Source organism: Rhinolophus sinicus, chromosome 7 (genome assembly GCF_057876585.1).
Source record: "Rhinolophus sinicus isolate RSI-liver-muscle chromosome 7, RSI-T2T, whole genome shotgun sequence".
In the NCBI taxonomy this organism is placed as follows: Eukaryota; Metazoa; Chordata; class Mammalia; order Chiroptera; family Rhinolophidae; genus Rhinolophus; species Rhinolophus sinicus.
This window is the reverse complement of record NC_142507.1, coordinates 8472218-8499230: the sequence shown is the minus strand read 5'-3', so window position 1 is coordinate 8499230 and position 27013 is coordinate 8472218. Positions and strand designations below refer to the sequence as shown.

Genomic DNA, 27013 nt, shown 5'->3' with positions numbered 1-27013 from the left:
ATATGAGATAAGATGATAGAGGGAATTTATTATCAATGCTCCAACTTACAGAAATATTAAAGATGAAATTCAAATGATGCGTAAGTTCGATGTTTGATCTAAATTAAATGCTAAGGATTAGAGGACACGTTTCACGTTTACAGAAATGTTATTTCCCTCTAATGAAAGATCTGAGCTCCCAGAGTAAGCCTCCAATGTGCCCCTGGTCAAAAGCGTCATATTCTCCCTTCATATACCTGAGACCCCACTGCCTTCAGGCACTAACAGAAATGATGCTGATAAGCAAAAGGCAATAATAGAAGGTGAAGGCCATTTTCTGGAGACAAGGAAAACATTTGCTTTTGTTTCTGATTATAGCCAACAGGTGCTTTGTAGGGAGAGGCCCAAAGTTCATAACACATACCCCTTTGCTTTACTTTTGTGAAAATGACAAAAATGAGTCACCCAAATCTTAGTTTTCTGCTCCAATGAGAACTTTAGAACTTGTTTCAATTCTATGCCTTGAAACAATGAACTCTTTATCTACAGCACAGCACAATAACTGACTTCCATCTATACCTACACGGCCAGGCAGATTAAGCTGTTTGCTATATTCTATTGCAAGTGACAATGAGATATGATTTTCCTTAAAAACAGCATATTTTAGCACCTACCAAGTTGAATTTCAGGTATTTGGGAAATTTCATCATCTAGAACACCTCATTACCTAGGAATCCTAGATAGAGTTGGCACTAAGTCTTATCATCTTGCCACTACTGGTAACTCATTTACCCATATCACCAAGTCAGAAATCGGGACCTCATCCTCGTCTCCCCTTCTCTGACCTCCAATGATTAATCATTCACCATAGTTAGTTCTCAAAATGTTCCTTTACCTCCATTGTCCCTTGTCCAAGTATTAAGCCATTGACTAAACTGACCGTGCTTCAGACTGTAATAATCCGATTTGGGGCCGGTATCTCGTTGTTTAGCAGCCTGTAATATACTCCGCCCTTGCAGTCAGCTTGTCAGCACCAACGCGAGGAAGTGCTCCTTGGAACCAAGCACTCAGCTCTCCACGACGCTGTTCTGTGTCTTATCTGGGAACGAGTGCCCAGCAAACCCGGGATGCTAAGTTCTCCCACAACCCACGTGCCTGGGTCAGTTAGCTTTCCACCCCTTTACTACCACCTTTGGATAACAAAGTCTTAAAGTACAAAAGCAACAAAGCCCCAATCTCAATAAATATTGTAATATAATAATTACATTGCAGTAAGATAAAGGAACAGATCTATTCACATAATTATAATGAATTTCTTTCACAAATTTTTACTTAGTCAAAAATCACCATTTTAGCATTTTGCGATAATCTAAAAGTACAATAAAACTTTAAAAAGCAAGGCAGTTTACCTGAGGAGAGTCAAAAGGATATCGACTACTAAACTTAAATAGAAGTTGAAATTTTTCCCCTTCATATAAGGTACCTGGTGCACCTTCCATGTCTACAATCCACCTAGAATAGAAAAAAACAAATTGAAAACTTCAGAGGAAAGGGACTGGGGTGAGAAGCAGAATAAGGAACAGCTCGTACTTCCTGTGCGCCGGGCGCGGGGTAGGGGCCCCGCACGCACAACAGCTCACTTCACCCTCCCGACGAGTGCGAAGGAGGTATTAACACTCCTGGCCCCATTCTCTTCTCGGACACCAACGGGTTCAGTAACTCGCTCAAGGTCAGTCAGCGAGCAAAGGACGGAGCCAAATTTGAACCCAGGTTTGAAGAGCCCGAAACCCCAGCCAGGTGTGCTGACACCAGAGCCCGCGCTGCTCCTCCTCCATTGGCGTTATCTTATCTTTTCAACACTGCTTCTACAATGACTCACAGATTTTATAGATAACGTCAAACTAATCAGTGCTGTTCTGATATCAATTATTTTAGAAGGAGGTACCAGCAATAACTACGGAGGACTGCCGCGGTCAGGCCAACTTTCTCATCAGTATTCTAGAGACGACTAAACAGGGGAAGGAAGCTAAGCTGACGTCAGTCCACTTACTCTGATCGGTATTCAAGGCTCTATATGACCTTTCCTTTGTCTCTCGTTATGTTTCAATTGCTTAATAAAACCCAGAAGAGAGTTTCTAGGGCATCTATGCAAGCTTACTTTGTTTCCATCTATAACAACTATGATTATAAATTTGCTTCTAAGTATATTCTATACACTACATCTTGTTCTTCCCTTTAAAGAAAGGGGTGGGGGGAGGGAGTTAAGGAACAGGGATTATGACGGCAAAGGTGATGGGGCAGCATTTAGAAGCAAAAGTGGACGAAAGTCTTAATGAGTTCCTAATTATGGTCCTGCCACTGACTAGTAATTACCACACACCTGGTCAATTCCTTGCATCTTACACTTTTCAGGTATAAAAATTTATTATTTTAAGTACAAGGATACAAAAGGAAGTAAGACTGAGAACACAGTTTGGGGGCTCTATTAATCACCTCACACACTATGGATTAAAGCATATATCAAATCATAAATGTGCCTGCTCTGTGAGCAATCAGACCCCTCAGAATGCATGCTGCATACCACACGTGGTAGGAAGGATGACCACAGACCCAAGAGGCAATATTTTACAGTGAAATTAGATAGGCCTGCCCCTTAACTAGCTGTGTGGTCACGAGTAAGCTGTTCAGTTTTAACTACTTCAACTGTAAAACACATTTAAAAAAAAAAAAGATTCATTTCGAAGTACTGTTGAAAAGATAAATGACATTGCATTGTGCAAAAAACCTAGCACACTCCTGACATCAGAGCCAGAACACAGTAAATTAAATACACCACAAGCCAAAAACTGCACTAAAAAGCAGAAACTAAAACCTATTCTCTTTACGAATTAGGGAGGTGCTTCCCAGCCATGCAACTCACTACACCTCCCCCAACACTCACGATGCAGTGATATCTCAGGAACACAAGCAGGAATCCTGGCACCCCTTCATTCTGTTTATAAGGTAATTTTTAGGGCACACGATGTATCATAAATTTACATGCAATCTATCCAAGCGCAGCTTTTAAATAACAGCCAAGCGAATATCCCAGTAATTCTAATAGCTAGGGGAGAGATAGGTCAAAGAAGCCTCGATGGTCAACAGTGTGCAGGATAATTTTAAATAACATTTTACTATTTAAAATGCAATATATGTTCACTACAGAGAATTCTGAAAAAGTAGAAATAAAACAAAAGTCACCCAAAGATAATCACTGTTGAAGTTGTTTTGGGTGCGTTTCATTCTGGTCATTTTGCAGTTTCTGTATGGATGGCACCGAGGTCCCGGAGGCGTGCATTACGTGCACCCGTAAATGACAGGAACGTCTGTCAGCAGAGTTTATGACCCAGACATGAGCGCACGCCCCGAGGAAGGATGAGATGAGAGGCGTCTCAGGACTTAATTTCTTGTGAGCAGCTACTGCTCTATGATTCCAATGTTCCAACAGGTTTCTTTCACACATTCATGGTTCCTAATCAAAGAAACAGCCACCTCTTCCCCTCCGACGGACACACTAGCTTAGCTGGATATGTGACATGTGAAGACAGGATACATAGCAACATGGCCTCTTTAAGGGATTTTCGAAGGCAATTAGGACCACACAACATTTGTGCCTTTCCTGCTGACTACAGACTATATACCATAACTAAAGGTGCCACAGGTGCCATTTCCCTGTATTACCTTGAGAAACCATTTCCGTATTATTTACTTTGTTCCAGAATCGTCCCTAAAAATAGTAATGTTGAAATGAACGCACAGTTGACCCTTGAACAACATGGGTTTGAACTCCGCGGGGTCCACTTAGTCATACGTGAATTTTTTTTCAATAAATATGTACAGTACTGTAAATGTATATTCTGTTCCTTATGACTTGAATAACATTTTCTTTTCTCGTATTTAAGAATACATTATATAATACATAGAACATACAAAACATATGTTAATTTACTATTTATGTTATCAGTACGGCTTCTGGTCAACAGCAGGCTATTAGTTCAGTTTTGGGGGAGTCAGAAGTTCTATTCAGATTTCTGACTACATGGGGAGTCTGCACCAGTAACCCCTGCGGTTAAAGGGTCAACTGTAGTTATTTCTAAATTATATCTCTGTTCTTCCTTAGGACAGCACAGGGGTTTATTTACTAGGTCAAAGGATATGATACTCATATTTTTAAAAGTCTTAATACATGCTATCAAACTGTCTTTCAGAAAGCTTGACAGGCTTTCATCATTTCCTTTCCCATATCCACATCCCATATAATTCCCACTTACACAACTATTTTAAGATCTGATATTTATAAGAGTATTTTTATATTCTGGATGATGGTCCAAAGACAATAAAAGTTTTGTGATGCATTTACAAATAAATTATTCTAGAAGAAAAATTATTGCCTAACAAACATCTCTAAATGACAGGTTTATTCTACAACAAAGATAATGCTGTTTTAAAAAGAAATCATCAACAAAACAGAAAGGCAACCAACCGAATGGGAGAAGATATTTGAAACGATACCTCTGATAAGGGCTAATATCCAAAATATCTAAAGAACTCAGATATTTTGTAACTCAACAACAACAAAAAACAATCCAATTAAAAAATGGGTAGAGGACCTGAACAAATACCTTTCCCAAGAAGATATACAGATGGGCAACAGATCTATGAAAAGATAGATGTTCAACCTCACTAGCTGTAGGGAAATGCAAGACAAAACCACAATGAGATATCACCTCACCCCAGTCAGAATGGCTATCATCTACAAAACAAACAGTAACAAGTGTTGGAGAGGCTGTGGAGAAAAAGGAACCCTCATACACTGTTGGTGGGAAATAAATTCCATACAGCCTCCATGGAGAACAGTATGGAACTATGGAGGTTCCTGAAAAAACTAAGAGAGCTATCATATGACCCAGCAATTCCACTTCTGGGTATCTACCCCCAAAATTTGCAAGCACTTACTCATAAAGACATATGTACCCCTATGTTTATTGCAGCCTTAGTCACAGTGGTCAAGACATCAAAACAACCTAAACGGCCTTCATCTGATGACTGGATAAGGATGTGGTACATACATACAATGGAGCACTACTCAGCCGTAAAGACAAAATATTGCCATTCGAGGCAACATGGGTGGATTGTATCATACTGGGTGAATTAAGTCAGATGGAAAAGGACAAGAACCATATGATTTCACTCATATGTGGGGTATAAAACAAAAAGCAACAAAAGAGCAAACAAACAAACTCATAGACACAGACAACAGTATGGTGGTTACCAGAGGGGCAGGGGGATGGGGGAAGAATTCAGAGGGTAAAGGGGGTCAAATATTTGGTTACGGAAGGAAGGAGACTAGACTTTGGGTGGTGAGCCCACAATGGAATATACAGATGCTGTATTATACAGCTGCACACCTGAAACATAATGTTATTAACCAATGTTATCCCAATAAATTTAATTTTTTAAAAAATAATGCTGTTTTAAAAGTTATAATTTGTGGTATAACTACATGATTATTTATAAAAGTGTAAAAAATTCCTTTAACTTTTTACAAATTAGTGTGGCTCCTCCCTTCCCCCAAAAAAATAAATGTTGAAAGAAGAAGCAACTGATTAACACAAATTTCCTTGAGAACTATAGGGCGAGTTGTTATAGGCTATTCTGAGGTGGGTTAACAAAGGGAGAGAGGAAAAAGATGAAAACAGAGTATAATCCATCCGCATGATTACGAAGTCACTTGCTCAATTATACAGACCAAATGACATACACTCTAAATGTGCGCTCCATTTTCAAATTTTGATATAAATGAAACACCAATTGAGAGCCATCAAAAGACGTGGAAGAACCTTAAATGCACATTACTAAGTGAAAGAAGCCAATCTGAAAGGGCTACGTACTGTATGATTCCAACTATATGACACACTAGAAAAGGGAGAACTACGGAAATCGTATAAAGATCAGGGCTTGGAGGAGGGGCAGGAAGGATGAAGAAGCAGAGCACAGAGGATTTTTAGTGCAGAGAAAATACCCTGTATGATACCATAATGATGACACGTCATTATAAATGTGTGCAAATCCACAGAATGTGCAACCCCAAGAGTGAACGCTAATGTCAACTACACTTTGGGTGATTACGAGGTAGCAGTGTAGGTTCATCAATGACAACAAATGCACCGCACTGGTGTGCGGTGTTGATAATGGGGAGGCTGTGGGAGCAGAGGGTATGTGGGAAATCTCTACACCTTCTGCTCAGTTTTGCAGTGGACCTAAAATTGCTGACCAGAGAACCCAGCAGGGTTTAAAGAGGCTGTTACAGAGCTAGAGACGTGCACTGCACTTTCAAATACCAATACATCTATTCTTAAAGCTTGATTCCTGCCCTAAGTACTGACTCAAGTGTCAACATCATAGGTAACCAAAATTGTTTCTTCTGAAAGGACAAGTATGTCCCCTCTGTTGTGTGAATGTGGACACTTCAGCTCTCTAGACCTAGAATACCACTATTTGAATTGTCCTATTTGTGCTACAAGTTGGTCTATAGTAAACTTGTATTTTGTTGGCTCCTATCTCTTCCTACATTTTGGGAAATTTTTTTAAAGGAGAGGATCAATTATTTTAAATTTCCCCCCTACTTCAGAACATTTACCCTTATCTAAAAGAATTATTAAATCAAAGAGCGGTAAGAACAGTCCATACTGGGTTGTGAGATCTTAGGATGATACTCATGAAAACATTTCAAACTAATCCAAACGTTCATTTTTAAGAGAAGGGACCCGTGTATCTCCCTTCTTCTTGGCACATGTGGGAAGAGACTTCTTTTTGCTCCACTCCCAAGGAATTAGAATACTTCCATGTCCTCCTTCCACCCTTCACCTTTTCATGCATAGAGTAAGGTCTGTTTACTGCATTTACCTCTTGGTGGAAGAGAATGTGATGAATACAAAAATAGTTCTGTATTTTGAAAAATGAGTATATGTTCATACATTACATTGATAGTAAGAGACAAATGACTTACTTTAAAAATTAAATACTTACTGTGTAATTGAATTTTGAACACTCTTTTCATTTAAAGTCATCCCGGGAGGTGGATCATTTTGCAAAGCCAACAATTCTTTCTGCAGTCGTTTCTAGAAAAGAATATCAATAATAATTTGTACTTTTTTTGTTACGACATATCATTCTAGTTATAGAGTCTGAAATCCTTGATTAGATTTCCTCAAATGCTCATGTGTCCCTTTATAAAGACCCTTCATTCAGGGCGAGTGCCAGGCAATGAATTTGATGTATGCATATTAGGAAACATTTACTTTCCTTCTTAATTCTAAGCCCACTTTACAGACCTTAATTCCTAATAGTTACTTATTGAAACTTCCCCCCTTTTAGGAAATGGAAAGCCTTCAACAAATGGAGGTATTCGGTCTTATTATAAATATAAACTAACATCTTCAAAAATCAGATGGGATGCAAAAACTGACAAGACTAAATGACTCCTGTTTCTCAAGAGCCCATGGTCTAAGGAGAGACAAATATGTAAACAACTTCTACATGCTTTCAGGGTACAGTGGTGCCCAAAAGGAGAGCGTGGTCACAAGGGAGGAAAACCAGGACTGGCATACCGACCGAAAGCCCAAGGAAGTAAGTGTTTCAAAGACTACACAGAATTTCACTTGCAGCACAATGGCAGAGACTCCAGTTCTACAGCAAACAAACAACAAAGTGAATTCAGGAACTCTGAAATTTCACCTTGGGGCTGTCTACCAAACCAAAAGGGGTCAAGACCAAAAAACGAGGAACCTAAAAGACGACCTACATCAAAACCACGACCTCTCAGTGTTAAGGGTGAACAAGGCAAAGGGTGGCGAACAAGACAAGGTTTGAAATGTGCCTGTTTTGAACTTAGCACATGGGTAGAGAGGGGGAAAAACATTCTTCCATGAAATGTCATAACCTCAAGCGGACACCTATGAGGGTTTGCAGTCCGAACTGCAACCTGAGAAACCTTAGGCAAGAGTTTGATCAAAAGTGACCCATGCAGTACTGCCCGAGGCAACTGACAGCAGCAAACAGAAATCCTGGAGGAATACAAGTTCTATGCTTGGAGGCAACAATTTCATTTTTCAGGATCTAGAAAGATACATAAAAATTTAATAAGGACCAAATAAGAAATTATTCAGAAGACAGCATACAACACCTGATGTGATAAAAATCTATCTTCCCTAGCTGGAAAAGCACCAGATCCCCAATTAATTTACTTTGTGTTCTTGTAGCATTTATATAAGCGTGAGGAACTCTAGGCAGAGATTATGGTCTATTTATCTTAGTACTCACAGCATTCAAAACTGTGCATGGTGCATAATGCTTTTTTGCCTCAGTAAATTGTTTTTTAAAAATTAATAAAGACGTTGACCACTTCACTGTTTGTAAGAAAAATCCAGAAACAAGATATGTGTCTATCAACAGGTGAGTCATACATTATGGCATATGCAAATAAGACTATTGCAACCATGAAGAATTATGTGGATCTATGTGTACTAACAACAATGTCTTTGTGCTTAGGGAGAAAACAATCACATAATTTTAGTATCAATAAAGCAAGACCTAAGACTGTTTGCTATCAGTGTAAAGGCTATAGATGGAAAGCCTAAAGAGAAAACCCTACCATCAGAAAAGGAAAGAAAAAGAAAAACAACTTTCATTGAAGTATTATCTACAAAGTGAAAAAAATCACCAAACAAATATTAACCTCGTTGAAAGAGAAACACATGCTTCACAGGAAATTTATACTGATTTTAAAACGCTATCTACATTTTCCTATTCAACTCAATTCTTTAGTTTCTTTAATTGAGCCAGGGCAGAAGTTGAAACAAAAGACATCAAAGGATTCCAGACAGGGCAAGAGAGCAAGGTTTTTATATCTTTTCTGACCTATTTTGAAAAAAAGTTTTTTTTTTACTTGAGTCCCTATTCTATTTATTTACTCAAGAAATATTTCAGTACTTGCTACCAGCAGAGCATTGCCCTCAGTGAGCTAAAAACCGAAAAGACAAAGTACCTTTGTCATAAGTGCAAGGCAGAAACGGAAAATCCTACGAAAGAAGTGTGCTAGGAGGGCACACGAGATAAGAAGGTGTGCACAGCGGTGAAGACTGAGGCTAAGTTTGGTGGATTCATGATCTCAGATATAAAGTGATAAAGAACTAAAGTGGGTTTTGAGTAATATGAATTCAGAGAGACAGTACAAAGAGTGAAAGCGGTAACTAAATAACCTGCTAGATTAAAAAAAAATAAAAAATCCCAGGAACAATGAAAAGAACGGAGCTGTCAGAACTAGCCAGAATTCAAAATGGAATTTCACTATAAAAAGTGACAAAAAAGTGTTGCTAAGTATCCCTAGCAAGTCAAGGATACTGACAGAATGTACAAATTTGCAGGAACGTCCACTTCTACCTAAGGACGAGGACAAGGGCAGACAGACCCACGACGCAGAATCATACACAACCTAACTCTCAGGGATTTTAATGGACAGGCCTTAGATGTAAGGCCAGCAGTAGCAGCAAGGACTCCAACGAAGGGCCAACAGCCTAAAAACAAGGGCTGTTCATATTTTAATACAGGGATCCTAAGATTATCAACAACAACAAGCTGAGATTGTTATTCATGTTCAACTCCAAAGATTCATGATGTAACATCTGTAAGTTTGTCTGCGTACACAGCTGGCATAGAAGCATCAGCTCATAACTGAACCCAGAGGCCCACTCAGCAGCCATATCGTAATGTACTTCGTTCACTAATCCTCCTCCACAAAGAACTCTCCTGGCAGATACTTTGTTTCTTCGCGTAAAACATCTACCAAACAAGAGACTTCACTAAGACTAACAAGGCAGCCAACATGTGCACAATAAAATGCATGTCCTTGATAGAAACATGATTATGCAGACAAGCAGGAACATACATAAACATTTTTAGTCTCAAGTTTGGTTCTTAACGACCTCTCCCGAGGTCTCAACTTTGATATGTCTACCATCTCCTGAACTCTAACCCTGGGCCAAGGTGATGAATTACATCATACGCGCCTTACAAAATCTGCACACCTCAATCCCACCATTGCAGTGCAGACGAGCTGGCTCTCACCTCCGACTGAGCATTAGAAGCGCCGAGGAGCTACAGCCAAGACGCATGCCAGGCCAATCTCTGGGGACAGTTTTGTTTTTTAAAGCTTCCCAGGTAATCTCAATATAATGCCAAAATTGAAAATCACTAACTTGAATTGTGTGGCTAACTCAAGAAACAAACTGGGGAAGGTACTGCCGGACACCAGGAAATGGGAAAAGCCAAAGGAGGAATCTGGATATAGAACAGCAACAACATTCCATTTTAGCTGTTTTACCCTGGTTTCCATACAGTTCAAATCAAAAGTGGGCTGGTACTTAGATCAAAATGCAGTCAATTCTCGATATCCGCAGCAATTGCGCTCCACAAAATCAGAGCAGACACTGAACCACTGCTGCTAGGGGAAATACAAGGTTCGATTCCTGCGACCCTAATCACAGTCAATCAACAATAATCTTGGTTTCTGTGTGTTCCCATTTGAAGACTCCCTACTGCAGACTGTTGACTCATTAACATGGAACCCAAGGCCAACAGCACAGGCCTGAACAAAGGTTAGCTAACACACGTTTCTCTACGTAAGGCCACAGTCTTCTTGCAGTTAGATACACTGCACAGCACTTCAGACTTCTCTTGGGAGCCATTTGAAACAGTGAAATCCCCAAAGACACAGAAACGCGAAAAAGTGGCACTAAACAGACTGAGAAAAGGACACTTGTTTACAGTAGGACAGCTGAAACAAGGCAGAGCATTGCCTTGTTGGACATCAGCTGGGACCAGGAAAATCCAGCAACTCAAATTATTCGTTTTTCACTAATCTGCTGTGCACATCACCACAAAAGCATCACGGATATTAATTTTTAGGGTTAGAAATAAATTTTACTGAGGAGGCGGATTCACAAATACAGAATCCATGACTAATGAGGATGGACTGCAGAAGCATTAAGTCAAACTAACTGCTGCAAAGAAATGAATTCTATGAGGTTTCTACTAACCATCTAGAGCCCCGATGACCAATACGCCCAGCTATGTAATGTTCTCCACTAGAATCCTCAAATTAATGCTCCTAAGAACATAACAATTTTTCTAACATCAAAATCTATATACTAAAAAAAAAGTCTATACAATCAATTTGCTCCATATTCCTTTTATGTAGTAAAAAAGTAAACAAATTATATTAATTACCTCTAATCACAAAATGCAGCAATCACTTAAAGAAAAGGTGTGATGGTTGGACTACATGACCTCTAATATGCCCTATGACTCAAAGTTTCTGTATGTCTAAAAATTAAAGTTAGTATGCCTACTTTAATTACAATACAAGTCAACCTATGAATACACAAGTGTTTTCAGTAATAGCTTATTAGGATTACAATCACAGTTTTGTAGTAGTAGGATTGCAATATAAATTCTCATCCAAAAAACAGCTAACAACTCCATTCGCTTCTAACTTGAATTCAGCAGGATACTATCAAACTCAATGGACTCTCAGCTTGGACCTGTGCAACTTGAAAAAGAAAAAAAGCTGCATTACAACAAGACGCATTACAGCTTGATTGCCTGGCTAGGTCTTATTTTCGGGGAAACACGGTAGATAAACTGAACATAAAAAAAAAACGTTGTGCTTTAAAGGAGATCAAGAATGTGCAAACGGACGGCCGGGTGGCTCAGCTGATTAGAGCACAAGCTCTCAACAAGGATGCCGGTTCACTTGCCACATGAGATGGTGGGCTGTGCCCCCTGCAACTAAGATTGAAGACGGTGACTGGACTTGGAGCTGAGCTGCACCGTCCACAACTAGATTGAAGGACAACGACTTGGAGCTGATGGGCCCTGGAGAAACACACTGTTCCCCAATATTCCCCAGTAAAATTTATTGTTTTCACAAAAAGCAGTTTTATACATGTTTACCTCTGCTAATCTCCTTTCGTCTTAACCACTACATTACACACTGATTTTGTACAACACAGCTGTTAAGTGTGAAACAACCTGAATCCAAAAGCCTTCTGATTCCAGGTCCTGTGCTTTTTTTCTCCTAATGACGTTTTACAAAGCAACTGAATAAGATGAGTTTTTCGCTCTTTCTCTCTGGCTGCTGCCACGAGAGCTGTCGCCAGGTCCGCGCATCTGCAATGGATGGCCTTGCGCAATGCTCCAGCTCGCTGATCAAAGGGAACACGCAGACTACAGCACCGAGCCCAACGATGTGAAGGCCCACAACTCCTTCCACGACAAGGGGCTGATTCACCGCAAGACGATGGGCCTGGAGCCAGCGGCCGAGGGCAAAGGCAAAGGTGTGGTGGTCGTCATAAAGCGGAAATCCGGCCAGCCGAAGCCAGCCACCTCCTCCATGCGGACCACCATCAACAAAAACACCGGGGCCCCCCTCCGCACACCCCGCACGTGATCCACAAGAACAAGTACAGCCCGGACCTGCGTGTGGCCGCCACCCGCTGAGCCAGCGCCATCCTGCACAGCCACAAGCCGGCTCGCCCACCCAGCTCCTGAGCACCTACCTCCCCGCCAGAGCAATAAAGCATAGCGTCAGCAGACTTTCTCCAAAAAACAATTATAGAGTTCTTCTCAGAATAAAATAATGCAAAGGCATGCATCATTTGTTGGTGATCCAAAAACTACATTCACAAATAAGGGCTATGAAATCAACATTTTAAAACACCTGACAAATATGAACAGGTATTTTGTACATAAAATTAATAATAAAGCAGACAGCAGTGACACAAAAATGAAATAAAATTCATCTAACAAAAGCTCAAATTACATAAATACTACACAAAGAGTATACTTTTAGAAAAATGTCAGATCACCCCTACTTTTAAAACTCTCCTTGCTAATAAATATCTTTGAACAGTAAACATTTGCCATTATAATTTTACTCAGTGCACAAGTATACACATAAAGAACCTCTTCTAAAATGTGATGCATAAAGTAACTGTGTATTATAAAGTATAAGGAATATTTTCCTTTCATTTTCTTAGCTATAGAAGCTATATTACTTTAGTAAATGCTTGACTAAAAAGTTAAATAATGATCCCAATGATTTCTCTACAACGCCGAACTCGTTAATGTGTTCATTACCTATAACCTCACAGCATCAGTGGATTTCACAGCTTGGCTTCTAAGCGCAGCTTCACTATTCGTTTGCTATGTAGTTTTGGATAAGTCACCTTCCAAATAAGTGATTACTTACCAAAAGTCTGTCTCTATTACAATGAAATAGGGTTATCTGACTTTCCATTTTACAAGGTTGGGATAAGAATTCAGAGAAAAAGAATATGAAAATGCACTGAAAAACATTCAAGTTATGACAAACACATAAATCAAGAAAATAAGCCAATGGGAGGGGATATATATATATGTAAATATGAATGTATAGGTACTCAAACTTCCTATTACCGAATTGCTTAATTCCTCCAGAACAGAACAAAACGGATGCAGCATTTGCTATTTAGGAATGCTTTTCCAAATGTCAACTGATGCACACGTACCGTAGTTACCATGTGCACATTTAAGGGACAGAGACAAAGCATTTTTCCTATTTTCATGGGCTCTACGGCCCAGAGGAATGGAAGAGTCAAATAAAAGACCCAAACAAACATTTTGGGACAAAAATAGAAGGCATCTCATAAAGCAGTAAGTGATTAACAGCAAAAGAAAACGGTACAATGGCTGCTTTGAGGATTAAGAAAATATGACTGCCCTAGCTTTACCCGTTCGCTTTCGTTCACCCACATACGAATCTACTATCTACGTCTGTTTATCACTCCCACAGAACACCTTCAACTCTACTGTATCCTGTTCCTGTTCCCGTTCCCTTGGCACTTGCTCCAATAACCCCCTGACAGCACTATTCCTAACTGGAGTATCTAGCCAATCTTCTCAAACACTGTAATTCTAGCTATACCCCTACAAGTTCCCAGGACTCAGTAAGCCTCAGGATCCAAGATGCCAGTCAATTTTTAAACTTTTGATTATGCTGTAAGCCTTCATAATGATATCAACAAGCAGTCATATGGAATCTAACTGCCAAGGCAATATGACTACAATAATAATAACGTCCGTAAGAGTTGATATTCCACCTCGCAATCAACGAGAGCCAATTACTTGAGTAAAGAGCAATGCAGAGTTGTAAATAATCCAAAATAATTTATTTCTAAGACATCTGAAAATACGAACACATTCATAACTCATCTTTTGTTACTAAACCTCAATCTCCTTTCATCTAGCCATATTAACAGTCAGTAGTCTAAGATTCGAGAGGAAAAAATGCAGAAAATCCACAAGAGTAATTCAATTGACCATTTCTCTCAATTATATCACTGTTTTTAGAGTTGACAAATATCAACTATTATGCACTTTCTAAGATCTTAACATATAACGTAAGGAGAGTTCATACCTTAAGTTAATAAATAAATCTAGATGGTCAAATTATAAAAGTATACCAACTATACTTAAAAACTTGCAACGTAAGAGAAGTCCGAATGAAACATTTCATTCTAAAATCAGAACATATATCAAGGAGGCCAATTTAAATATTTCACAATACATACTTGTGAATGAAATGAGCCAACAGGGAAAGAAAAAAAGATTAAATACAAAATGAGAATGAAACATCACACACAAAACACAATAGTATGGTTGAGGTGAAAACAGAATACCATAACACTGCTACACATTTAAGAATGTTTAGAATCACATAAAAGTTCGCTCTAATAATGCTTTTGCAGTTTGGGGATATCAAAATTAAATGCAGATTTCTTTCTTTACTCCTAACTCCTGCCAATTTTAAATACCAACATGAGCCCACCATTCTCTAAAAATGGTTTCTTAAAACATAATCTAACCATAATCTTACTTGGTGATTTGTGACTTTGCTCTAGGAGGAAAAAAAGAGAAAAAAACGGGAAAGAATCTCTCCAAGGCCTCACATCAGTTTGAAAGTCACAATCTGGAACTGAGTATTAATGAACAACCCCAGCAATGTTCTAGAGCAGTTTCTCAGCATTACAGGTGTGCTGAAATACCGATCATCCCCAACCATTCACACACAGCTGTCTAGCCAGATGCTTCCAACCTCCCACAACCTCACCCACTTCAGCATGTGAGTCAAAAATTTTCTCCGTGTACCACAACCTGAAAAGCGGCTGGGAGGCACGGATAGGGTACACTAAAGCAGTTATAACCTCAGCTTTAAAATATATACTTTCCGAGTATAAATATTTTTTGAACGAGAAATTCAAAGTCTATCCTTAATTGATTTATTGATCTTAGAGACTAATTTATTTCATTTTTATCAACTCAAGTAATCAAATCCTATGTTACATTTGTATAATATGCATGTTTTTAAAATACAGTTCCTCGTACAGCTTAAATAACCTCTTCAGCAGCAGTAATATCCTGGGGCAAGAAATCTGAAAACTTTTTAGGTAAAGGCATGGTCAGAGACGCATTCATGTACGGCACACCTTTTCCTAAGCATTCTAACTGAAACCCCAAAATATCCATTTCCTAACCTCCTTCCACACTTTTTCTCCACAGCATTATCACTTTCTAACATAGGACATAATTAACTTAAATATTTTGTTCTTATCTGACTCCCCCAACTAGACTGTTACATCCACAAAGGCAGAAATCTTTTCTTTTGTTCATTGCTCCATCGCCAGCAACTCGATGAGTACCTGACAGAGTGGGCCCTCAAAAAATAACCGATGAGCGAATGAACAAATGTCATAATTTGGCTGCAATTTTATGTGTAACAGTTATTTCAGAAAAAAAGCTCAACTTGGCTATTAAGATGGTCAGGAAAAAAAATGTGTTCACCAAAGACAGAAGAACCACATTGGAAGGAGTGCTGTGTTTCAAAAAGCTGGATTTATCTATATTAAAATAGTTTTCAAGACACTACCAGAAAATCTGTATGAGATGTTTTTAAAATACAAATACAAGACTTAGTTTTATTTGAATTAAAATAGGGAACATCAGTTTCCAATTCCTCTCATCAGAAGATACAAAGATATAAAAGGCGGTAAGACAAAGGTAGTACTTGGGGCACAAAAAAATGCAGTATTACACTGGCAAGTATTTTTTTCCATTGTTAAGTTGTCACATAAAATTCAAGATTATCAATATTAAGTTCCATACTGACTCATTTTTCTCTTAAAAACTGAAATCTGCCTTTTCTAGACTGGAAGCCTAAATCTAACTAGCTAATAAGTTAGTTATCCCTGTTATTTTCTTGTGAAATATAATCCCAAATATTATGAATATTAAGTTTAATTTTTAGTCTTAAAATAGTTTTAACACAAATAATCTTAAATTGGTCGTATAGCCCATCTACTGTTCAACTAGGATTCCACAGTTCCTTTTTTGGTCTCAAATGAGGAAACTTCTCTAACGTCTCTGGGGAGATTAGTGTCAAGTATGTTTCCTCAAATTGTTCTTGTTTTTCCCCTCCACCATTTCGCTGACATCTTTTCAACTAGGAATGTTATATACATTTTTTTTTTCAATTTTCCAGGAAAGTCCAGAGGGAGAAGCAACAGTAAAAAGAATACCGCATGGCAAACAGGTTGCAAGGGGATAACCCAAAAGCACGTAAGTAAATGTGAAGCAAATACGTACATAAGAGGAAGATGATGCAATAAAAGAGATAAAAGAAAACCACTGTAATCGCTTAGAAAGGAGGAAAAAAAACACGGAGGGGAGTATAGGGAGACTTGCTTATTCTTCCAAAAACAAAAGCACAAAATCCTTTCAAGAAAAACTCTAAAAAGCGCTGGGCTGACACTCCAGACGGGAGTTCTACCTTCTCTTCCTATGTGTTTTGATACAGGTAGTCTTCCTCTGTAAATCAAATGCAGGCTATAGATAATGCGGAGTCAATCCCTAAAACCCTGCAATTGTGGTTGCCATCTTTGCCAGGAAGAAAAACAACAAACTCCTTGAATTTGAAAAAAAACAGGGTTATATTAAGTTGGAAAGCCAGAAAACCATGCACTGCCAAGCCAGGTAGCTATGACACGAGTTAACAAACACCTTCTACCAAACTAAGGTTCCACTAGAGAGCAGGGGAAGGAGGGCAAAGGGCTGGAGTCGGACCGCGGCTGCATGGGTGGGGCGCCCGAGGGAAAAAAAAGATCGAGGGCGCGCTGTCCGTCCCGGGAGGTGTAAGGGGTCGGTGACTCGGCTCTCCGGGACATCGCTTATTGGGAGGCAATGATGCTGACGGGCGAAGGGCAGCTCCGGGGACAGCGAGAAAGCGGGCTGCTGTTCGTTGCGAGTGAGGAGGCTGATAGAGGAAGGTACCCAAGTGGCAGAGGATTAAGAGTCAAAGGGAAGAGAGCCGGGGGCCGAGCAGCGAGAGGCCGGCGTGGGAGGCCTAAGGGGGGCCGCGGAGAGCCCTGGCACCAGCCGGCTTTGCCCGGAACGCGTTTTCGGCTCCCCCACACTCAGCCCCTCTCGGGGCCGCCCTTCCCCGGGCGACAACGGCGAGAGCAGCTGTTTCCGCCCGGCCGGGGACGGGGAGGAAAAGGCATCCCTGGGTCCGGCGGGCAGGCCTGCGGCGGCCGTCTGCACGAGCGGGACACGACTCCCAGACGACTGCCGCCGAGCCAACGCCAAACTTGGCCCTTCCCTCCCCTTAGCCTTCTTTATCCCCCAACTTCCCGGCCGCCCGTGTCCGCTTCGGCCAACCGATACCGCCCCCCCCACGTCCTTCTTCTCGCCGCTTCTCACCCCTCCTCAACGCCCCAAGGCTGGGGCAGGGCTCGCCCCCAGGGCCGCTCCCGAGCCCGCCGGGGTGCCCTCGAGTCCCAGATGCCGCCCCCGACAAAACGCTCCCATCCTCTCCGCGGCTCCCTCGCCCGCCCAGATGCTGCAAACTCCTCTCACCTGCATTGACGCCATGATGGAACCATCCCCCCCGAGGGCTGGCGAGGCCAGAGACGCAGGGGGCGGAGCTGCCGTGCTTACGTCACGCCGTGGGGGCCCAGCATCCCGGGCGCGGGAGGCGGGGCCTCCGAGCGATGGGCGGGGCGTGAGAGGGATTGGCTGGCGCGCTGGGCCCCCGCGGGGAGGGGCGGGCGGGGCGCCGTGACCCGCGCTGTCCGTGTCCTCGGTTTCATGCAGCTCCCGGGCGCCGGCTGCGAGCCCACCCGCCATGCGGGTCGCTTGGGAAACGCCGGTCCCGTTCTGACCTGGCCACAGTTGTTTTTATTTGTCTGTGTCTCGAGAGCTTGATGATGTCCGGACTGCGAGTTTTTTTGTTTTGTTTTGTTGTTTTCTGTTTTGTGTTTCCATCCACAGGTGTATGGTTTACAGATTTTCCCTTTCGGATGTGTGTTTGTTTCCACACTACGGCGCCCACGTTCGCACCCGTGGGGCAAGACAAAACTTTCCGCTGGGCTTTTTTGACTTTTCGAATCTGAAGGGCTTCTCGTGTTCCTATTTGGGGAAGAGAGACACAGATTTCCTCGTACAATGGGATGAGAATTGAGAGCAGAACGGCATTGTGCTTTAAAGACAAGGGTAGATTTGTAGAGCTGTAACTTGCCCAAAAGGGAAGAGAACATTTTGAAGCTTTTTCGTCTGTGTGCGATTTCCGCCCCTTCACCCCAGCCCCTCCATTTACAAATTCACGTGTGTATCAGTAATAGTTACGGTTGTCACAGCATTGGCATTTGATGAGACATTTGCCCCTAGACATGAATTTCTTTTTTTAGTACCACTGTCACGTTATAATATACATGTATCTTCTATCACATCCAAACTTTAATCTATCTCATGGTGGGCAGTTTTGTGGTCATTCGACCTAGGGATGTATCTGAGCAGGGAAAGCTGGAACATACGGTATTTATTCTGGGAATGCACCAGTTGGGCCAACATTTATCAGAAGCCACGTTTTTAAAAAGCTATTGCAGAATTCAGGATGTTGGTTTACAAGAGGAAAATGGAAGCCAAGGCTTGCATCTCGTGTTCTAGCTCTAAAAAATTAAGGTAGCTGACATACAGAAAACTTTCACTTTACCAGAATGAAAGCGTCAAATCTGTCATTTTATTAATTCACAGATCTTTTAGAAATTTCTAGAAGTTAATATTTAAATATAAGAGCAGTGTAGGATATCATCCTTTCCACTCTTAAGCTAGATTATGTTCTTTGAAATTCCCTAATGTAAAATGTGTTCAAAAAGGAAAAATCTTAAAATACACCAATTATTCTATATTATAATAATAAACACACCATTATTCATCACTACAGAAGAAGTTATATTGGTTTACTTTTTTTCTCTCAGACTTCCACCCTCATTGCCAGAAATGGGCTGGCTTTCCCTTTGTTGTGCGAAATGACTGTGTTCTTAAGGAATGTTTGGAGGCTCTTGGCAACCAAGAATCATCCAGAAGCACATCAGGTGTTAGCCCAGTGTGTTGGCAACATTTCAACTGTGAGTAAAACCCATATATTCCAACGAAAGAGGAAAACTTCTCCAGATTTATTTTCTTCTGGAGATTTTTTTATTCCTATGATGTCAGAAAATTGCTCCAGAAAGATCAGATTTTACCATCTAAGGTACACTGTTTAAAAGCTAATTCTCCCTTAGGTATAAGTGATATCAGGTGACCCCGCAAAGCATTATGACATCATCAGAACCAACAACCTGCCATTACAAATACTAATAAGGGGTTATAGGAATCTTGACAGTCCTTCACAGTGAAATCAACATCTGGTCCCTTGAATTTTCTGTGTGTTTAAAAGGATCGTAATAAGAGGGGAAAGTCAATACCAGGCTTATCTTTCCAAGGAAATATTAAATAGTACATAATTACTTCACCATCTTCTTCATTCTTTCAGTAATATATAATAGAAAGTCCTTATGGACTCAGGAGCTAAAATAGTTACCTTCAGATGGGGTTGGGACATGTAATTATAGCCAAAGAGCATGAAATTTTTATATCTGAAACACTTGATTACACAATGTTTGAAGACTAGGCTCACATCTCATCTCTTCAGAGTGGGGCTTACTATCAGATAGGGAAAAGGTAAAATGTCTGACAATCCCAAAAGTGGGAGAGGAAGTGGAGCTTTCATAAACTCTGTAGGAAAGAAATTGGTAGAATCGCTTTGTAAACAGTTCAGCAACAGTAAAGTTAAAACTTCCCATACCTTTAAAGATTCTTTTTAATAGCATAAATTGCAATAAAAGATATTTAAGGGGCATATTAAACAAATGTTAACCTTGCTTGGATCCTGGTTCAAACAAACCAACTGTAAAAAAAGATATTTTTGAGATAACTGGAAGAAATTTAAACATAAAATGGATATTAGATGATACAAAGGAATAATTATTATTTTGTTAGATTGGATAATGATATTCATTTTTAAATTTACACAGCAATTAGAAATGGCCACCAGGTTAGAGGAGGTGATTCTCTTATCTCAGAAACTACCCCCACCTCTGCCTCCCTGGAAGAAGAAAAAAAAAAAAAAAACCAGGACAGACCCAAGCTGTGTATGTGCCTGAGGTTTTCCCTTTCAAGGAAAAGGCACAGCCTGTGATAGAGGATTAAAAGCAGCTGCATTTTCTGGCAGAAAAGGGGAGGATATATGGGAAACCAAACAGTCTAGTAACTTGAAGGACCCATATGTTAGAAAAGGCACTAGACTTGCAATCAAAAGGCCTAGATTTGAATCATAACTCCGCTACTTCTCAGTTCTGTGACCTGGAGTTGGTCATTTAAACTTCTCTGGGCCTTCGTTTTGTCATCTGTAAAATGGAGATAAAAATGCCAGCATATGGATTGGGGAGGAGTCTTGATGAGATCATGTGTGAAGGAACTTCATGAAGTGCACAGCACCACGTGGATGAGACGCGATACCTCCTTTATCTTCCAAATTACTCTGTTCTTTCTTCCATGGGCAGATGTGATGTTGGCTAGAGATGAGAAATGGGGTATATGGCAGTGACTGGGAAATACCCATACCAAGATCCCCAAATTTCCCATCACTGTGAGCACAGAAGAGTCTGGGCAGACATTCAGCTCTGAACTGAGCCTGCCATCGATAAACTTGCAAGGTTGGGATGCTGCCTCTCCCCACCCCATCCAGTGTCCTCGCCCACATGTGGCATCCTCCCAGACCTGCCCTTAGTAATGGCAATAATGATAACAGCTGTCTTGGATTGAATGTTTGCATGTGCCACCATAAGAGGCACTTGTATTTCCTGTATTATTTAATCCTTAAAACAGAACTGAGGTGCATAAACCGATTCCCACTTTCCAGGGAAGGAAACAGGCTTCGAGAGGCCGGGGAATTTGCCAGACCCCCAGCTTATGAACAGCAGAATCAGAATTCTGCCTTGGGAACTCGAACTCCATGACTCGACAGATTGAATTATTTAACTAGTACACAATCCTGTCCTTCCAATTCCATTTCTTAATGACCCATATGAATGAGGTGTGAAAATAAAGTAACTCTAATCGCATCGATTCATTTTAAACTATGAAACCTAACAGGCAAGGTGGATTTTACATTTCACCCAGAATAGCTGATGCCCCCAAATATATCTAATTGGTGAATTTTCATAATTTGACAAAAAAAAAAAAGTGGCAATTTTGACCAAAAAGCATATATTGAATGGCAGGCACTGGGGATATAAAGATGAGTAACATACAGTCCCCATGTTCACAATGCTTACAATCAGGATTTTGATAGAATATGGAACAAGCTACTGACTGGCTACAAGGGGATCATAAGGGAGGGTCACGTGGTCTTGCCTAGGAACTGAAGGTGGCTTCCTGGAGGAGCCAAGGCCTGAGCAGAGGGGAAAGGGGAGAAAAGAGACTTTCCAGGCAGAGGGAGCATTAACCATGTAACTGGTGTTTACAGAGGATGACAGTATTTTCAAATGGGAAGTTGAGGTATTTTCAAATGGGAAGTGGTGAGGCCACATTTGTGTTTTGGAATGACTGCTCCGGTGGCTGAACAGATTTGATCAGGTAAGATCAGAAAACAAAAATCAGGAAAGAAGGCTATTATAAGAGTGTGACCAATGGAAGATGAGGGCTTGGACTAGGGCACGCAGAGGAAGAAAAGGAGGATATTTAGGAAGATAGTTAGGGGGGAACAGACAGGGTTGAGACTTGTTGTATGTAGAGGACAAGGAAAGAGTGCAGTGCCACGTTTCTGATTTGAAAATACAGGAAGTTGGTAGAAACAGAATGAAAGTAAAGGAAAAAAATAATTCATTTTGGACATGTTTGAGGATTTTAAGCTTCCTGTGACATCTGTCATATCTTTTTCAAGTGGAAATTGTAAAATTTATCTGAAATGAATTCACTAGGAAATCCTAGGAAGAGGCTTGACTGATATGACTTTCTCTTAAGTCTCTGTGGTGAAATAGCCTGTAGTCTCCAGACTCATATCCATCCTATAAATATCCCGCTCAGTAACCCCAGCGGCTGGTTCTAGCAGCAAAGATCTGGGAGAGGCTCTGATTGGCTTAGCTTTAATCACCTCCATCTCTCAACCAATCAGTGATGAAAGAGGTAAGGTACTCTGATTGGTCAGGCCTGGGACGCGAGTGGAGTCAGCCCCACTCAAATCACATGTAATGAGACCTCCCATAAGAAAGAGAGGCTGCTTATACTAGAATGAGGGGAGATAAGAGGAAAGATACCAGAGAGATAAAAAGTGCAGAAATCCACTACTACATCGAAAGGGAACATATTAGACAGGCAATTCTACATCATAGGCCTTAAACTGGAGAGGGTAGGGAGGTTTCATTTAAGTGAAGTTTTGGATTGTAACATTAGATGGCCTGCAATTTTTAATGACTGGTAAGACTACTCTTGTAACAGAGGGACTGGAGAAGTTCTGGGACCTTCCTGAGATTTCATCCAGGGCAAGGAAAGCCCGTGAAGCACGTTTGAAAGCACAGTGGGATACAGCTACACATGGGAGTCCCGCTCATTCAGTAACATGACTACATTTGAAAGCATGAAAAGGAGGAGATCGCCCCAAGAGAGAGTTTAGGAGAAAGAACATGATGCTGAGGTCAGAGACTAAGGGAACACCAACATGTAAGAGGAAGAGAGTGGCCTAGAAACCAAGAGTCTGGAGGACGGAGTAGGTTACCAGAAAAGTAAATTCATCCAAGACAATTTGTAAAAAAACAAAACCAAAAAAACAACAAAAGAAAAAAATAAAACCAAAAAAACCCCCCAAAAAACTGAAATTGCAATGTAGTGTACATCCGTGATCTGCCAGAGATTACTTTTTGAATGTTGGAATGAACTGGTAAAGTGAAGATACAGAGATATCCAGAGGCTTAGCTAAGACAAGAAACAGGGAGATTAGACCGTACCAGATAAGAGACAAATGCAAGGTTAAGAGTAGGGGAGAGTTTTGTTTCTTGTTTGTTTTCTGAAAGACATTTGAGTATTTTCATATGCTAATGGGAGTAAATAGAGTGGGAGACAGGACTTTGAAGAGGGAAGGCTGTGTGGGTCATGGATGTTTAGATTTTGAGGAAAGCTCCTAATAGCTTCTTAAATCATAATACCATAGGCCTGGGGTAAATATAATGCTAGGATATGACAGAGTATATGAAACCAGAAGATAAATTCAGTACACCTTCCTAGAGCATGGATTTTACTGCTTGGTAAGTTATTTCAAATAGACTCCTTGACATTCAAGTGCATACTTAGGATTACTTAAGTGGAAACTAAAGAGAAACACTGAGGTAAATATTAAACTTCATCCTACTGGTGGCTTCTTTTGCTTGTCTTTTTCAAATAAAAAGAATAAAGAGTTTAAAATTATTAGAGAAGCCAACTTTGAAGGGGCTCTTCTGGCTAAAAATAAAGTTTGAGCAACAAAAAAGTAAGGAATGCTATAAACTGACATAATTATAAACATGGAAATATATGTGAATGTATGTATATCTAGATATAATCTGCCTATATACACACATACACAATCATATTGTCATAAATTCATAACTATACTAACTAAAAACCCCACATTGGTCACCTTTGGAGTTTGCTAAGTCACCAACGCATCGGGGGAAACATTAATCTTTCTCTACCTTTCCTATATAAATTATATTTCAAGGAGGCGGCCGGTTGGCTCAGTTGGTTAGAGCGCAGTGCTCCTAACACCAAGGTCACTGGTTCGATTCCCACATGGGCCAGTGAGCTGTGCCCTCCACAACTAGATTGAAAAACGACTTGACTTGGAGCGGATAGTTCCTGGAAAAACACTGTTCCCCAATATTCCCCAATTAAAAAAATTTTTTTTCAAGGTAACCAAATGATTGATAAAAGGGAGTTCTTTATAGGAAATTTTCAGCTGTTGCACATGGAAGCTACAAAGAAAGAAGAATTATAATTGTGCAAACCTTAGTAGAATAATGGAGGCTGGGAACAATCTGCTAATCACTGGGTACTAAGACGAGCAAGTGAAAAGTTGAGGGGGAACTTATAATGGATGGATCCTGCTGACACACCTCAACCAATTGATCAATTTTAATATCAGCAAAAGTGGGGCAGCCAGATATTATGGGCCTCCTGTAGATGGTATGATAGTAAATAACATGAAATGCTCTTGCCAAAAAAAAACTAATCCAAGCTGTATCTCGTGATCAGTTTATAGGAAATAAGAGAGGTACAAAACAGACACAACATGAGGCTGCAAACAGCTGGTCACATAGGAAATTCTATAGGACAAATGATGCAGTTTCTTCAATAAATGGTTACCTAACGGGAAAAAAAACCGAGGACACAAATTACTAATGTCGAAATGAAAGAGGGGACATCACTACAAATCCCATGGACATTAAAAGCATAATAGGAATATTATGAGCAACTCTATGCTCACAAATTTGATAACCAAGATAAAATGGACCAATTTCTTGAAAAACACAATTTGCCAAAACTCACACAAGAATAGACATGTAAATAGGTCTACATCTATTAAAGAAATTGAATCAATAATAACCTTCCAAAACAAAAAATACCAGGCCCAGATAGGTTCACTGGTGAATTATACCAAGCATTTAAGGAAGAAATGATACAATCCTCCATAATTTTTTCCAGAAGATAAAAACAGAGGGAATTTTCCTAACTCGTTCTATGAGGCCAGCAATAGCCTAACACGAAAACCAGACAAAGACAAGAACTACATACCAATATATCTCCTGAATGTAGATGCAAAAATCCTCAACAACATATTAGCATATCTAGTCTAACAATGTATAAAAAGTTATACACCATGATCAAATGGGAATTTTCCTACATATGCAAGGCTGTTCAACATTCAAATTCAATTAATGTAATCCATCCTATCAATAGACTTAAAAAAAAATCACATGAGCACATCATGTAACAAAACCCAACACTCATTCATGATAAAAGCTCTCAGTAAACTACGAAGAGGGGAACTTCCTCAACTTGATAAAAATTATCCCTAAAAAAACCTACAGCAGAAAAGAAATACAAAGAAAACAACAAACAACACCCTACAGGTAACATACTTAACGGTGAGAAACTGGAAGCTCTCCCACGAAGATCAGGAACATGGCAAGGATGTCTCTTCTCACCTTTGCTTACCTGGGAGGGTATATCCAGGTATGACGAGTCCCTGCTTCGTTACAGCTAGAAGACGGTGGCAGATTGATTTAGCTGTTGAGAAGGGTCATGAGGGGTTGAAAATGATCCCTGCTTATTTTTTGGGTTCCCTCTCTTTTCTCAATATTCTAAATTTTACACGGTAGATAGGTAACCACCAGCTGCCAATTCAAGTGATATTTTAATTCAGCAACTTAACTGGATCAATCTTCAAGTTTGGTTTTACACATGTCAGAAAGCTGAAGAATAAAATACTAGAAATTTCCTAAGATTCCAACTGTGTCTTGAAAAGAAACAGGATTTCAACTGTCTTGTCTTTAAGCTGTCCAGTACCATTAAAAGCAACCATTCCACTCACCTGGCTATAGAGTCCCACTGTTGATTCTTCATGTCCTCCAACCTGTTCTTTGGCAGGTACATTGCAAGCATCCAGAGCCCTGCCCTCACTGGGCAAGAGGTCACTTGAATAGCTCTCCAACCCTCCTGAGCTCTTGGCTTTGAGATTCCCACCTATGACTACTACGGAACTGCCACTGCTTTCGGCCCTAGCAAGGTGAGGTAATCAGATTCCCCCGTTTTCCTGAGGGTTTGTTGTGTACAACCTACCCTCAATATCAATTTCTGCAAGAGCCTTAGTTCTTAACCGAAAGCAACTGAAATCAACTAGAACTGCCTGGGCCAACAAAAGGCAATTACTGGAAGGATGATGAGGGATCAGTGTTGTTTTTTAATGACAGACCAATGATACTTCCTAGTGAGTGGTTGATCATTGATGCTAAAGAAAGCTCTCCATAGGAGGGGAAATGGGAAAGAAAAACAGAAAAATGGCATTGTTATTGCCAAGACAGCAACCTAAAATGGAGCCAGGGGCCCTCTAGGAAATACTCCCCAACCTTAAATACACAAGGTACTCACCAGTGAAAACCTGTTCCTGAACAGCTGAGGCCATGAAGTTACGTCGACTGGTGGAATGGCTATAACAAAGCCATAAAAGGCCCAACTTTGATGCAGCTAACTTTCTCAAACTTGGTTTTGTGATATGCCATGTTAACCGAGCCAGGTTACTGGCTACTTGAGAAAGCTACTTGAATTTCTTTAGTTATGTACCTTCTTCTTGACACAGCCTGGCTACTCACATTTACTCAACAGGTTTGAATCAAAAACATTTATTGCAAAACATTTAATCTCCCTCTATTGAAGCTATTCAAAAGAACATTATAAGCTCTAAAGCCAGTTCCAGAAACATTTTTATAAA

At 40.3% G+C, this 27013-nt stretch overlaps 1 protein-coding gene and 1 pseudogene across 2 annotated transcripts in view; one reads left to right on the top strand and one right to left on the bottom strand.

Moving 5' to 3' along the window:
- The window catches only part of UBE2W (ubiquitin conjugating enzyme E2 W), a 41612-nt gene extending 23203 nt beyond the window's left edge, over nucleotides 1–18409 (bottom strand). Inside the window, exons 1-3 of one of the 2 annotated variants that reach the window (XM_019725851.3) lie at nucleotides 18028–18132; nucleotides 7048–7139; nucleotides 1389–1491 (exon numbers count right to left, since the gene is read on the bottom strand). In XM_019725851.3, the coding sequence (XP_019581410.3) occupies nucleotides 1389–1491; nucleotides 7048–7139; nucleotides 18028–18042 (210 nt within the window). In that variant the 5' untranslated portion in view covers nucleotides 18043–18132. Of the gene's footprint in view, nucleotides 1–1388; nucleotides 1492–7047; nucleotides 7140–18027 lie in introns of both variants that reach the window. The other variant, XM_088799367.1, reaches the window with a different exon arrangement.
- LOC148757631 (large ribosomal subunit protein eL28 pseudogene) lies at nucleotides 12201–12625 on the top strand (annotated as a pseudogene).
- Nucleotides 18410–27013: the final 8604 nt, after the last annotated feature.